Source organism: Moschus berezovskii, chromosome 25, assembly GCF_049115385.1.
Source record: "Moschus berezovskii isolate FMDL1 chromosome 25, NW_MosBer_1.0, whole genome shotgun sequence".
In the NCBI taxonomy this organism is placed as follows: Eukaryota; Metazoa; Chordata; class Mammalia; order Artiodactyla; family Moschidae; genus Moschus; species Moschus berezovskii.
Window position 1 is genome coordinate 21,863,925 of NC_142484.1, and position 16,693 is coordinate 21,880,617.

Below are 16,693 nucleotides of genomic sequence, written 5' to 3' on the forward strand. Positions count from 1 at the left end.
TTGTGGGGGTGGGGGAGGTTCTCCAGGCAAGAATATTGGAACGTATTGGCCAATACTGGTTGCCATGCCCTTCTAGAGCACTATATTTCCTGCTGTCCTAGCCACCAACTCCCCTGAGTACCTGGTGCTGCCAGAACCCCTGCAGCCCAAGCAGCTGCACCACCTCAACACCTGAACCTCACTGGGGAAGACCCAAGTCCTCCAAGGCAGCCTCGGGAGCAACCCCCAGTGGACAACCCATGTGCAGAGGTAGAAATACAGCCACAATTGAAACCCAGGGGCAAAGTGGCTAAGGAAGAAGACCCAAAACCTTCCCATCACCTGTACAAGCTGTGGATTAAATCCACATGTTCAACAAGGCAAACTCTGTGTCTATGGACTATATAAAAGAACATTGAGGACTCCCACAAAAGAAAACACATTAGTTCTGATAGCTGTGGACCTTGGACAATACACAGGAGTAGGAGCAGATTAGAATCTAGTTGCTCCCACAGCAGGTCCAGAACCAGCACAGTGTTGAAGGGCAAACTAGGAAGTTGAGGCAGACTGTGACTCCCAGCAAGAGAAAGGATTCTGACAGAAGCGACTCAAGGAAAACATTTACTATTCTTGTGATTTTCACTTGTTCTTTAGATTCATTTGGTTTTTTTTTTCCTTTTCCCTTTTTCCCCCTGTTGTAATTGTCAGTTTTATTGGCACTATAAAATTTAATCAAGGTTTTGAGCTTTCTTTTTTCTCAGCCACATGTTTTATTGTTATTATAATCCTCTGCCTCTACATTGTTCTTTTGCAATTCTATGGAGTGTTCTCTCTTTTTTTTCTTTTTTCTATTTTTAATTTAATTTTAATTTTTAAAAACCTATTATTATTATTTTCTACATTTATTCCTTTGCTTTTTCTACTGTTCTTTTCCCAATGTAGTTAATCTTTAATGTATAAAAATCTTCCCGATCTACTTCTATTTAACTATGAATATATCTTCTTTCTTTCCTTTTCTTTCAGCATATTTGTTAGTTTTGTTCTCATTGCTTTATTCCCTACTTGGCACCCTGCTTTAGTTTTGTTTCCCAGTTCGTGCTTTAGTTAGATTTGCTCTTAACTGGTAGATATAATTTTTTATTTCCTTTGTTCACCATGTCACTCTACTGTGCTTTACTTTAGTTGGACTGTTTTGATTTTGCTTATGGGTGTATATGTATATGTGTATATTCAATTAATTTAATTATTATTTTCCTGATTTTGTAACTGCCATTGGTCTGGGATAGGTCTTCGGTTTCTCACTTTTGGGTATTTGTTTCAATCTCAAATAATGCCATAACAAAGCATTTGTGGAATCTTCATTCCTGACCAGAGATAAAGCCCTGAGCCTTTGGAGTGGGAGCAGTGACTCCAAGGCCCTAGGCTACCAAAGAACTGACTCTAGGAAGTATCAAATAGTGAGAACTCATACTAATGAAACCTCTAGAATACAAGACCCAGCATCACCAAACCGCCAATAGCACCCTGTGCAGGACTCCTCATCTAAACAAAAAAACAAAACAAAAATACAAACCCAACGATCAGCAGACAGGATTACCACCTCACTCAGCCTTGCCCATCAGAGGAAAAACAAACAAACAATCAAAAAGAAAATTCAGCATAAATCTCACCCTATACGAAACTTACATAAACCACTGGATGAATTTAGGAGGCAGAAATGAAAAGGAAGAAAGAACTCAAACTTGAAGCCTGGGAAAAGGAGATCTAAAATAAAATAAATTTTTAAAAAGTTAATGATGACACTCAAGATGATCGAGTGCTCGCTTCGGCAGCACATATACTAAAATTGGAACAATACAGAGAAGATTAGCATGGCCCCCGTGCAAGGATGACACGCAGATTAGTGAAGCGGTCCATATTTTTAATAGAAAGAGAAATTAAGGAAACTATTCCATTCACTGTTGCAATGAAAAGAATTAAATACTTAGGAATATATCTACCTAAGGAAACAAAAGACTTGTACAAAGAAAACGATAAAACACTAGTGAAAGTAATCAAAGAGGACACTAATAGATGGAGAAATATACCGTGTTTGTGGATTGGAAGAATAAATATTGTAAAAATGAGTATACTACCCAAAGTAATTTATACATTCAATGCAATCCCTATCAAGCTACCAAAGATATTTTTCACAGAACTAGAACAAATAATCTCACAATTTGTATGGAAATACAAAAAACCTCGAATAGCCAAAACAATCTTGAGGAAGAAGAATGGAACTGGGGGAATCAACCTGCCGGACTTCAGGCTCTGCTACAAAGCCACAGTCATCAAGACAGTATGGTACTGGCATAAAGACAGAAATATAGATCAATGGAACAAAATAGAAAACCCAGAGATAAATCCATGCACCTATGGACACGTTATCTTTGACAAAGGAGGCAAGAATATAAAATGGAGAAAAGACAGTCTCTTTAACAAGTGGTGCTGGGAAAACTGGTCAGCCACTTGTAAAAGAATGAAACTAGAACACTTCCTAACACCATACACCAAAATAAACTCAAAATGGATTAGAAAGCTAAATGTAAGACCAGAAACTATAAAACTCCTAGAGAAGAACGTAGGCAAAACACCCTCTGACATAAATCACAGCAGGATCTTCCAAGACCCACCTCCCAGAATATTGGAAATAAAAGCAAAAATAAACAAATGGGACCTAATTAAAATGAAAAGCTTCTGCACAGCAAAGGAAACTATAAACAAGTGAAAAGACAGCCTTCAGAATGGGAGAAAATAATAGCAAATGAAGCAACGGATAAAGGATTAATCTCCAAAATATACAAGCAGCTCCTGCAGCTCAATTCCAGAAAAATAAATGACCCAATCAAAACATGGGCCAAAGAACTAAACAGACATTTCTCCAAAGAAGACATAAAGATGGCTAACAAACACATGAAAAAACGCTCAACATCCCTCATAATCAGAGAAATGCAAATAAAAACCACAATGAGATACCATTTCACACCAGTCAGAATGGCTGCTATCCAAAAGTCTACATGCAATAAATGCTGGAGAGGGTGTGGAGAGAAGGGAACCCTCTTACACTGTTGGTGGGAATGCAAACTAGTACAGCCACTATGGAGAACAGTGTGGAGATTGCTCAAAAAACTGGAAATAGAATTGCCATATGATCCAGCAATCCCACTCCTGGGCATGCACACAGAGGAAACCAGAATTGAAAGAGACACATGTATTCCAATGTTCATTGCAGCACTGTTTATAATAGCCAGGACATGGAAGCAACCTAGATGTCCATCTACAGACGAATGGATAAGAAAGCTTTGGTACATATATACACAATAGAGTATTACTCAGCCATTAAAAAGAATGCATTTGAATCAGTTCTAATGAGGTGGATGAAACTGGAGCCTATTATACAGAGTGAAGTAAGCCAGAAAGAAAAACACCAATACAGTATACTAACGCATATATATGGAATTTAGAAAGATGCAAATGATAACCCTGTATACGAGACAGCAAAAGAGACACAGATGTATAGAACAGTCTTTGGAACTCTGTGGGACAGGGTGAGGGTGGGATGATTTGGGAGAATGGCATTGAAACATGTATATTATCATATGTGAAACGAATCGCCAGTTCGGGGTCGATGCATATTATAGGGTGCTCGGGATTGGTGTGCAGGGATGACCCAGAGGGAGGATAAAGGGAGGAGGGAGGTGGGAGGGGGGTTCAGGAAGGGGAACTCATTTACACCCAGGGTGGATTCATGTCAATGTATGGCAAAACCAACCAATATAATATTGTAAAATAATTAGCCTCCAATAAAAAATAAATAAATAAAAATAAAGATGATTGAAAATCTTGAAAACAGAATGGAGAAAATATAAGAATCAATTAACAAAGACATAGAAGAATTAAAGAATAAATGTACAGAGACAAACTTCAAAATTACTGGTTAAAAATACTCTCAAAGGAATCAATAGCAGAATATCTGAAGCAGAAGAATGAATCAGTGAGCTGGAAGATAAAATGGTGGCAATAACTTCTGAAGAGCAGAATAAAGTAAAAAGAATGAAAAGAACTTAGTATAATCTCAGAGACCTCTGGGACAATATCAAACACAGAAATATTGGAATTATAGGGGTCCAAGAAGACAAAGAGAAAAAGAAAGGGTGTAAGAAATCGCTTGAAGAGAAATTAGTTGAAAATTTTCACAGGGTGGAAAAGGAAAGAGTCAATCAGTTCAAGAGGCACAAAGAGTCCCATACAGGATAAACCCAGGAGAAACACACCAAGATACGTACTAATCAAACTACCAAAGACTAAATACAAAGAAAGAATATTAAACGCCACAAGGGAAAAGCAACAAGTAATATACAAAGAAACCCCATATGTTTAACAGTTGATATTTCCGCAGAAACTCTGCAGGCCAGAAGGGAATGTCAGGATATATTTAAAGTACTGAAAGGGAAAAAGCTACAACCAAGATTACTCTACCTGGCAAGGATCTCATTCAAAATAGATGGAGAAATCAAAACCTTTTCAGACAAGCAAAAGTTAAGAGAATTCAGTACCACCAAACAAGCTTTACAACACATGTTCAGTTCAGTTCAGTTCAGTCACTCAGTTGTGTCCGACTCTCCGTGACACCATGAATCACAGCATGCCAGGCCTCCCTGTCCATCACCAACTCCCGGAGTTCACTCAAACTCATGTCCACAGAGTCGGTGATGCCATCCAGCCATCTCATTCTTTGTCGTCCCCTTCTCCTCCTGCCCCCAACCTTTCCCAGCATCAGAGTCTTTTCCAGTGAGTCAACTCGTCGCATGAGGTGGCCAAAGTATTGCAGTTTCAGCTTTAGCATCAGTCCTTCCAATGAACACCCAGGATTGATCTCCTTTAGAATGGACTGGTTGGATCTCCTTGCAGTACAAGGGACTCTCAAGAGTCTTCTCCAACACCATGTCAAAGGGACTTAAATAGTCAAGAAATGCAAGAGAAGTAAAAGATCTACAAAATCAACCCCAAATAATTAAGAAAATGGCAATAGGAACATATATATCAACGATTACTTTAAAGGTAAGTGGATTAAATGCTCCAACCAAAAGACACAGACTGGTTGAATGGATACAAAAACAAGACCAATACATATGCTGTCTACAAGAAACCCACCACAGACCAAAAGACACATGTAGACTGAGAGTGAGAGGATGGAAAAATGTACTCCATGCAAATGGGAAGCAAAAGAAAGCTGGAGTAGCAATCCTCATATCGGACAAAATAGTCTTTAAAATAAAGAATACAAGCGATAATAAAATAAAGAATACAAGCGAATACAAAATGATAAAGTGACCAACCCAAGAGGAAGACATAACAATTGTAAATACCTATGCACCCAACATAGAAGCACCTCAATACATCAGACAAACACTAACAGAGATAAAAGGAGTAACTGACAGTAACACAAAAATGGTAGGGGAATTTAACACCCCACTCACAACAATGGACAGATCATCAAAACAGAAAATTAATTAGGAAATACATCTTAAATGATACATTAGATGAGATGGATCTCATTGATATCTTCAGGACATTCCATCCAAATGCTGAAGAATACACCTTCTTAAGTGCACATGCAACAATCTCCAGGATATATCACATCTTGGGTCACAAATTAAGCCTCAGTAAATTTAAGAAAATTGAGATCATATCAAGCATCTTCTCCAAACACAGTGCTACGAGATTAGATAGCAATAACAAGGAAAAAAAAAAACTGTAAAAAACACAAACACATGGAGATTAAACAATATGTTTCTAAATAACCAACAGATTACTGAAGTAATCAAAAGGGAAATAAAAAAATTTATAGAAACAAATGGCAATAAAAACACTACAACTCAAAACCTATGTAGCAAAAACAGTTCAAAGAGGGAAATTTATAGCAATACAATCCTACCTCAAGAAACAATAAAAACATTGAATAGACAATGTAATATTACAGCTAAAACAACTGGAAAAAGAACAACAACAACAACAAAAAAAAAACCCACCAAAATTAGTAGAAGGAAAGTAATAATAAAGATCAGAGCAGAAATAACTGAAAAAGAAATGAAAGAAACAATAGTAAAGTTTAATAAAACTGTAAGCTGGTTCTTTGTGAAGATAAACAAAATTGACAAATCTTTAGCCAGACTCGTCAAGAAAAAAGGAGAGAAGAATCAATTCAAGAAAGTTAGAAATGTAAAAGGAGAGGTTACAACAGACAATGCAGAAATAAAAATGATTATGAGACTATTATCAACAACTGTATGGCAATAAAATGGATAACCCTGAAGAAATAGACAGATTCTCAGAAAAGTTCAATCTTCCAAGCCTGAACCAGGAAGAAATAGAAATTATGAACAACCCAATTACAAGCACTGAAATTGAAGCTGTGATAAAAAAAAAAATCTCCCAAAAAACAAGAGCCCAGGAACAGATGGCTTCACGGGAGAATTCTACCAAACATTTAGAGAAGAGCTACTGCCTATCCTTCTAAAACTCTTTCAAAAAATTGCAGAGGAACAAACACTTCCAAACTCATTCTACAAGGCCACCATCACCCTGATACCAAAGCCAGATAACCCACACCCAATAAAAAAGAAAACTATAGGCCAATATCACTGATGAACATAGATGCAAAATCCTCAACAAAATTTTAACAAACAGAATTCAGCAACACATCAAAAAGCTCATACACTATGATTAAGTTGGGTTTATTCAAGGGATGCAAGGATTCTTCAATATACGCAAATCAATCAATGTGATACCCCATATTAACAAATTGAAAGATAAAACCATATGATAATCTCAATAGATGCAGAAAAAGACTTTGACAAAATTCAGCACCCATTTATGATTAAAACTCTTCACAAAATCGCCAGAGAAGAAACCTATCTCAAAATAGTAAATAAGAAGAAATTACTGAAATAAGCCTTTCAGCAAACATTATTCTCTTGTGAAAAACTGAAAGCGTTCCACCTAAGATGAGGGATAAGACAAGGGTGTCCACTTTCCCCACTATTATTCAACATAGTTTTGGAAGTCATAGGTGCAGCAATGAGAGAATAAAGAATAATAAAAGGAATCCAAATCAGAAGAGAAGAAGTAAAGCTCTCACTGTTTGCAGATATCATGATACATTGAAAACCCTAAAGGTAGTATCAGAAAATTACTAGACCTAATCAGTGAATTTAGCAAAGTTGCAGGATACAAAGCCAATACACAGAAATCACTTGCATATATATATATATATATATATATATATATATATATATATATATATATACTAACAATGAAAATCAGAAAGACAAATTAAGGAACCAATCCCATTCACCATTGCAAAAAAAAAAAATTAAATATCTAGGAATAAACTTACCCAATGTGATAAAAAGAACTATACACTCTAAATTATAAGACACTGGTGAAAGAAATCCAAGATGTTATAAACAGATGAAGAGTTATTCCATGTTCCTTGGTAGGAAGAATCAATATTATGAAAATGACGACTACCAAATGCAATCTACAGATGCAATGTGATACTTATCAAATTACCAAAGACATTTTTCACAGAACTAGAATAAAAAGTTTCACAATTCATATGGAAATACAGAAGACCCTGAATAGCAAAAGTGGTCTTGAGAAAGAAGAATGGAGCTGGAGGAATCAACCTTCCTTACTTCAGACTATAGTATAAAGCTACAGTCATCAAGACAATATGGTACTGGCACTAAATCAGAAATATAGACCAATGGAATAAGATAGAAAGCCCAAAAATAAACCCATGCACTTATGGTACCTTATTTTTGACAAAGGAGGCAAGAATATACAATAGGGCAATGACAGCCTCTTCAATAAACGGTGCTGGGAAACCTGGACAGCTAAATGTAAAAGAATGAAATTAGAACACTTCCTAACACCACACACAAAGATAAAAGTTAAAATCGATTACAGATCCAGACTGTTCGAGACCCCATGGACTGTAGCCCACCAGGCTCTTCTGTCCATGGGATTCTCCAGGCAAGATTACTGGAGTAGGTTGCCATTTCCTTCTCCAATGTAAGACCAAAAAGTATAAAACTCTTAGAAGAAAACATAGGCAGAACACTTGATGACATAAAGCAAGATTCTCCATCACCCATCTCCTAGAGTAATGGAAATAAAAACAAAAATAAACAAGTGGGACCTGATTAAACTTAAAACCTTTTGCACAGCAAAGGAAACTATAGGCAAGGTTAAAAGTCAACCCTCAGATGGGAGAAAATAATAGCAAATGACAAAGGATTAATTTCCAAAATACACAAGCAGCTCATACAACTCAATAGCAGAAAAAAAAAAAAAAAGTGGGGAAAAGACCTAAACAGACATTTCTCCAAAGAAGACATACAAATGGCTACCAAACACTTGAAAAAATGCTCAACATCACTCATTATTTGTGAAATACAAATCAAAAGTACAATGAGATATCACCTCACACCAGTCAGAATGGCCATTATCGAAAAGTCTACAAACAATAAATGCTGAAGAGGGTGTGGAGAAAAGGGAATGCTCTTGCACTGTTGGTGGGAATGCAATTTGATACAGCCAAATTACATATGGAATGCAATTTGATACAGCCAAATTACCATATGGAAGATGGTATGGAGATTCCTTAAGAAACTAGGAATAAAACCACTATATGACCCAGCAATCCCACTCCTAGGCATATACCCCGAAGAAACCAAAACTGAAAGACACAAATATCCCATTGTTCATTGCAGCACTATTTACAATAGCTAGAACATGGAGGCAACCGAGATGTCCATCAACAGATGAATGGATAAAGAAGCTGCGGTGTATATACACATTGGAATATTACTCAGCCATTAAATGGAATGCATTTGAGTCAGTTCTAATGAGTTGAATGAACCTAGAGCCTGTTATACAGAGTGAAGTAAGTCAGAAAGAGAAAGATAAATGTCATATTCTAATGCATGAATACAGAATCTAGAAAAATAGTACAGAAGAATGTATTTACAAGGAAGCAGTGGAGAAACAGACAGAGAATAGACTTATGGACATGGGCAGAAGGGAGGAGAGGGTGAGAAGTATGGAAAGAGTAACATGGACGCTTACATTCACATATGTGAAATATACAGTCAATGGGAATTTGATGTATGACTCAGGAAACTCAAACAGGGTCTCTATATCAATCTAGAAGTTTGGGATGGGGAGGGAGATTCAAAAGGGAGGAGTTATATGTGTACCTTTGGCTGATTCATGTTGAGTTTGATAGGAAACAACAAAATTCTATAAAGCAATTTTCTTTCAATTAAAAATAAAAGAAAAAAATAAGTAATTGAATATTTAGATATTCCTATCTCTCCATGTCATAACTTAAGTGTTGCCATTATCACCCAGTAAAATCTAGAGATGTATTCCTTAAAAAGGCTAAAACACTCTCCAAATTAGGTGATTACCTACACATTTGAGGGAGGCTTTACCAAACTGAAAACCAGGCATGAGAGTAGAAATTTAAGGAATGTTAACATCATTAACCTTCTTCCTCCTCTTAGAGACTGTTGAACATACAGAGAAGAATTTACAAAAGCTGGAGAAGAAGTCAGAGGAAAATCCGGGAGTCTGTGGAATAAAAAGAAAAACAAGAAAGAATATGGAAATAAAAGCAATCATTAGCAAGATGGATTCACTATGATTAGTGCTTAAATGGTATTAATAAAGTTCAGTTCAGTTCAGTCGCTCAGTCGTGTCCGACTCTCCGCGACCCCATGAATCACAGCACGCCAGGCCTCCCTGTCCATCACCAACTCCCGGAGTACACTCAAACCCATGTCCACAGAGTTGGTGATGCCATCCAGCCATCTCATTCTCGGTCGTCCCCTTCTCCTCCCGCCCCCAACATTTCCCAGCATCAGAGTCTTTTCCAGTGAGTCAACCCGTTGCATGAGGTGGCCAAAGTATTGCAGTTTCAGCTTCAGCATCAGTGCCTCCAATGAACATCCAGGATTGATCTCCTTTAGAATGGACTGGTTGGATCTCCTTGCAGTATAAGGGACTCGCAAGAGTCTTCTCCAACACCACAGTTCAAAAGCATTGATTCTTTGGTGATCAGCCATCTTCACAGTCTAACTCTCACATCCATACATGACCATGGGAAAAACCATTGCCTTGACTAGATGGACCTTTGTGGACAAAGTGATGTCTCTGCTTTTTAATATACTATCAAGGTTGGTCATAACTTTCCTTCCAAGGAGCAAGCGTCTTTTAATTTCATGGCTGCAATCAGCATCTGCAGTGATTTTGGAGCCCAAAAAAATAAAGTCTGACACTGTTTCCACTGTTTTTCCATCTATTTCCCATGAAGTGATGGGACCAGATGCCATGATCTTTGTTTTCTGAATGTTGAGCTTCAAGCCAACCTTTTCACTCTTCTCTTTCACTTTCATCAAGAGGCTTTTGAGTTCCTCTTCACTTTCTGCCATAAGGGTGGTGTCATCTGCATATCTGAGGTTATTGATATTTCTCCCAGAAATCTTGATTCCAGCTTGTGCTTCTTCCAGCCCAGCGTTCCTCATGATGTACTCTGCATATAAGTTAAATAAGCAAGGTGACAATATACAACCTTGACGTACACCTTTTCCTATTTGGAACCAGTCCGTTGTTCCATGTCCAGTTCTAACAGTTGCTTCCTGACCTGCATACAGGTTTCTCAAGAGGCAGGTCAGGTGGTCTGGGATTCCCATCTCTTTCAGAATGTTCCACAGTTTATTGTGATCCACACAGTCAAAGGCTTTGGCATAGTCAATGAAGCAGAAATAGATGTTTTTCTGAAACTCTCTTGCTTTCTCCATGATCCAGCGGATGTTGGCAATTTGATCTCTGGTTCCTCTGCCTTTTCTAAAACCTGCTTGAACATCTGGGAGTTCATGGTTTACATACTGCTGAAGCCTGGCTTGGAGAATTTTGAGCATGACTTTAAAAGTACCACAAGAATATTGATCTCACCTAATTTATGTTGAAAATCACGTAGGTATGAATTAAGGATGGAGAACAGGAAGAGAAAGATGGATATTTGTCTATGTTTGTGTGTGTGTGTTTCAGTGGGCATTTGTATAGTGATGATGAGCAGGTGACAGTGGTTCAGTTCAGTTCAGTTCAGTTCAGTCGCTCAGTCGTGTCCAACTCTCCGCGACCCCATGAATCACAGCACGCCAGGCCTCCCTGTCTATCACCAACTCCGGGAGTTCACTCACCTATTGTCAAATTCCATAGGGATCCGCATTAGAAAACTAGAGTCTTTGAAATTTGAGATGAAGAGACACTGTAAGTCAGCTGTGTAAGTGAGAAGAAAGGCCAAAAATTTCAAAGAGATGGATTCTCTGGTTCTTTAAGACTAGATGAAAATGGTGAGAGAGAACTGCTTATGCTGAATTCATGGATTCGTTGTTTGGAGATTGGTGAAAATAGCTTTGAAAAGTATAACCCAGAAGACCAGCAGTGGAGACTGTAAGAAAATGCTGAATTCAATTTGGGGCATATTGAGCTGGAGGGACATAAGTAGAAATAAGAGAGAATTGTCTCAAAGGCCATTATGTTAGAAGACCAGGTATAAATAAACATCGGTCAACAATTCTTAAACACAGGTTTTTGCTACTGAGGGAACATATGACAGTGCCTGGAGAACATTTTCATTTTCACAGTTGGTGATGGGGAGACACTAATGGGTTGCAGAAAGGGATGCTTTGCATCCTGTAATACACAGGAGCATCCCCCAAAATTATCTAGACCAAAATGTCAGTAGTGCCAGATTTCATTCGAGCCAAGCTGAGAAATCCTGATATTAGGAATACAGTTGGGAAGAAGTACCAACATTTCTCAATCTCTTATTACATGCTAGCTATGTTCCTAATATTTTGTGTGACATAACTCATTTACCCCTCAAAACCGTCCTATGAGATAGCTCACTTGCAAGTCTCATTTTATAGATATACATCTATCTATCTATCTACCTATATATATATAGGCAGATATATATAAATATATGTAAGGATCAGACAGATTATTTCATTGTCTATAGTCTCACAATTAAGAAGTTTAACTTCAAGAATTAAACTTTAGGGGCACACCAATAGTCTCATAACCATTTCACTACACCTCTTTACAGAGATGAAATTCATAAGCACAGAAAATGCTAAAGCTGTGATATACTGTCTCACTAATGCAATCCCAGAGACTCTAGGAAAGTGCTAACAATGGCAAATGATCATGCCCCAGATGTTCCTTTTGAGAACTGGGCATAAGTTCCAGGAGATGATGAAGAAGTGAATATCAGCTCACACAGTCGTCTTCTTTGGGGACTAAGAATTCTTATTGTGAAACTGTAAATTGAGTAGAACATTGTGTCCCAAAAGATCAATGACACAGGAAATACAGGCTCATTAATTTCCACCCTCAGTGGGCTCATTTAACTCGAGAAGAAATCTCAAGGAAGAGAATAATTTTCTGTTTTTCTCCTCAACTTTCCCAGAATGACAAGGAATAGAATAGGTTGGAGATTATATAAGGTTGCTTTCCTCTTTGCAAATGAAGAATACCTTCTGGAAAAATTCTCAAATATATGGCCTGTTCTGTAGCATGTCAAAGACTGAGGACCATGGTGATGGATACTCTCTCATTCATTGTCAGAAACTTTGAACCTCACAGGACTGTAGGGCAGAAGGAGCCTTAAGGTTCAGTGGCAGTGGGCCATCGAGGAAAAAGCGGGAGAGTGTTGAACTGCCTTTGTCTCAACTCCCCTCAAACCTCAAACTATATAAATGAAGAGTTTGGGGGAACACTGCCTGTTTATTGCTGTTTTCAGCCCTGATCCTGAACAGAGCCTGGAGAGAGGCAGGAATGTTGTGCAGACACTTGAGAGCCTATCTGCATTTGTTCAGCACAAACAAAAGGAGTAAGGGCAGAAAGAAGAAAATGAGAAATCTGCAGCAATAATCATCAGAAGGCTTGTATTTTGAATGCTTTGCTGAGTGTTTAGGCAACCCTGGGGTTATAAACCAAGAGATCCAGCTCTCACTTCGGAGACAAAGAGGGAAGGTCCATTAAGCTCCATTGTTAGTCTCAGTTTCTGCCCCTGTTCCTCCAGACCACGACTGTGGTGTAAATGACTATGGAAAATGCCTCCTCTGTGAGTGAGTTTATCCTTATGGGATTGACAAACCAACCTAACCTCCAGCTACCCCTGTTTTCTTTGTTTCTGCTGAACTACCTGGTCACTGTGGTGGGCAATTTGTGCTTGATGATTCTAATTTGTCTAAATTCACACCTGCACACGCCCATGTACTTTTATCTCTTCAATCTATCCTTCATTGATCTCTGTTACTCATCTGTCTTTACCCCCAAAATGCTAATAAGCTTTATTTCTGACAGGAATGTCATCTCCTTTACAGGATGTATGTCTCAGCTCTTTTTCTTCTGCTTTTTTGTCAACTCTGAGTGCTATGTGTTGACAGCCATGGCCTATGATCGCTATGTGGCCATCTGTAAGCCCTTGCTGTACACAATGGCCATGTCCTCTCAGGTGTGTTCTCTGCTGATGTCTGGTTCATATGTGATGGGGTTTGCTGGAGCCATGGTCCACACAGGATTTATGATGAGGCTGATATTTTGTGATTCCAATATCATCAACCATTACCTGTGTGACATCTTCCCACTGCTCAAGCTCTCCTGCAGCAGCACTTATGCCAATGAGATTGTGGTTTCTGCTGTTGTGGGAACAGTTGTCATAGTATCTAGCCTCATTATCTTTATTTCTTATGCTTTGATTCTTTTCAATATCCTTCATATACCATCATCTAAAGGTTGGTCCAAAGCCTTGAGCACCTGTGGTTCCCACATTACAACAGTTATTTTATTCTATGGATTTGCAGTGCTCACTCATGTCAAGCTACCATCCTCTGGGTTTGTGGAGCAGGGAAAGTTTTTCACACTGTTTTCCACCAATGTGGTACCCATGCTGAACCCTCTCATTTATAGCCTCAGGAACAAGGATGTCAGAATTGCTGTGAAGAAAATCCTGAAGAGAATTACAAACTGAACCAAACCATTTATACCTCCTTTTCTTTGCCTTTTTTCTTTTCTCTGCTCCACTTTATCCTATTCCTCCCATTCTTTTTTCATATCATTTGTCTTTCTAATCTTCTTGACAGGACTTCATCTCTAATGTCTGATGTCTTTTCTTCTCTTGCCACATAATGTAACTCTGTGAACCTATTCTTTGCCTGAAGAATCATTCTCAGCCCTAAGTGATCTCAAACCAGTTGCAGACAAGGGACCAATAACCTTTCCCATCTAATGATAACACTCTTATTTTCTTTGTGTGCCATTCTCATCCAAGGTAAGCTATGGGTGTTTGTTTAGTCTAACCAATTCTTTTCTTTCTTTCTTTCATTACATTGAGCCCTTTGCTGTTTCAATAGTGTTTTTACTTACCATTGCATTCAAACAGAAACGTAATGACCAAAATGTGGACACAGTAGAGTTGTAAAAATTTCCCCAAAATTTCAGGATTCTTTTAGTAATATATCCTGTTCTATGTTTTACGTGCAACATAGGTAAAGAAATTGAATAGTTTGTTGAACCATCCATAATTCTTTCCTTTATTCTTGATTCTTGAAAATGAATAAGCTACAGCATTCTGCTCACCTCCCTCAATCCGGACCAATAACATATGCCTCTTTATATTGTATTGTTCAATTGATATGTTGTCATAAATATAATTGAAATTGTCATCAACTTGTCCATTTATCTGTGGATTGTAATTGTGATTAAACTTACACAGTGATATATTTGGCTACAGAATATGTTATCAAGTGTTTGGTCAGAATTTGCTGTCTCACTGTGCAAGGGGGCCTCCCCTTTGCAAAGGAAGGTGTATTTCCCGCCTTCCAAAGCAAAGCAAAAATATCTGGCAGTAACCTTGTCCTATTGTGATATATTCTATTAATTTGTAAATTTCACTCATTCCTTTTGTCTGTTAGAAGAAAAATTCAATCTGTATTTAATGTGTGTCAGAATTTTACAAATGGTCTTAAAATACAAATCTCAATTTTTTTCTTTTTTTTGGGGGGGTGGTGGCTGAATAAATAGTTGTCTTACTTGCTCAGAATCACACAGCTAAAAATGCAGAGACCAGTTTAAACATGGAAGGAAAGAAAAGCTGCGAAGGGACAGAGAGAACATCTGGAGAGTTGTTTCTGAATGAGCTTCAAAATGGGAATTTTCCAATATGAATGTATCTCAAAAAACTAAAAACAGAAATACAATATATCCCAGCAGTTCCACTCCTGGGTATATATCTGAAAAATATGTAAATGCTATTTCAAAAAGATCCCTGTACTTCAATGTTCATAGAAGCATTATCTATCATTGAAAAGATATGGGAGCAACTGATAAGTGTTCATCAACAGATGAATAGATAAGATGTGGTAAATATATACAATGGAGTATTACTCACCCATCAAAAGAATGAAATTTTCCCATTTACAGCACGTGGATGGACTTGGAGGGTATTATGCTAAGTGGAGTAAGTCAGGAAAAAAAAAATATCACTTATATGTGATATATCACTTATATGTGATATATCTATTTATCACAAAGATGATATCACTTATATGTGAAATCAGAGAACTGTAAAAAATTAGTGAATATAGCAAAAGAGATACAGACTCACTGATATAGAGAACAAATTTATGTTTACCTGTGGGGAAAAGGAAGTGGGAAGAGGATTAAGAGGTGATTAAGAGATAAACTTTTATGCATAAAATAAGCTATAAGGATATATTGTACAACACAGGAGAAATAGCCAGGATTTTTATAATAAATATAAATGGAAAATAACCTCTAAGAATTGTGAATCACTATATTGTACACTTGTAACATATAATATTGTACATCAACTACAATAAAATAAATAAAAAGAGAGTTTTTGATGGGTAATTGATATTTCATTAATACAACCGATGGAAAAATTACATTCTACAAACAAGTACACATTTACATTAGGATTTTGATGACTTTATTTGGAAATGTTATCTAGTAGATAAAATCATCACAATTCAGCTTTAAATATAAGACTATTTTCAGTTTTTAGGTAATTTATGTTAATATGATAAAGGTTGAAAATACCTATTTTTCTTACTTTATCATCAAACATAACAAGAATGCTAGAATGCTCACTGAACATTCATTTATGGTTTAATAAATAATTTAAAATTGAATTTAATATCTACAAAGGTCATGAAATATTTCCAACATAGTTTATTCAGTACTTATAGCTATATTTTCCCCCATGTGCATTTGTCCTCAAAAATCTAGCTAAATGATATGACATAGATAAGTTTTAAAAGAGCTTATTTAGTCAAATCAGTGAGTGAATTTGGTGCTGTCATTGATTTTGCTGACTGTCTTTTTACTTGGAGAAATATTTGTATATAGAGATGTATTTATAATTTAAAACTATAATAACATATATTATAGCTTTGTGAGTTTCTGTTAGTTTCCATAATTAAATAGTTGGTAGAAATGCTTTGAGAGTACACAGAGTCATGTAAGTATTGTATACAAAATATTTTGCATTCTGAATTTTCTCATGCCAATT

The 16,693-nt window shown here is 37.1% G+C and overlaps 1 protein-coding gene and 1 non-coding gene across 2 annotated transcripts; both read left to right on the forward strand.

Moving 5' to 3' along the window:
* The first annotated feature begins 1,795 nt into the window (after positions 1-1,795).
* On the forward strand, positions 1,796-1,902 carry LOC148773877 (U6 spliceosomal RNA). Its single transcript, XR_016036458.1, has one exon. It is a non-coding gene; the product is annotated as a U6 spliceosomal RNA (small nuclear RNA).
* Positions 1,903-13,195: 11,293 nt separating this feature from the next.
* Positions 13,196-14,131, forward strand: LOC129548524 (olfactory receptor 8C8-like). Its single transcript, XM_055415039.2, has one exon. The coding sequence runs from the start codon at positions 13,199-13,201 to the stop codon at positions 14,129-14,131; it is 933 nt and encodes a 310-aa protein (XP_055271014.2). The 5' UTR covers positions 13,196-13,198.
* The last annotated feature ends 2,562 nt before the right edge of the window (positions 14,132-16,693 follow it).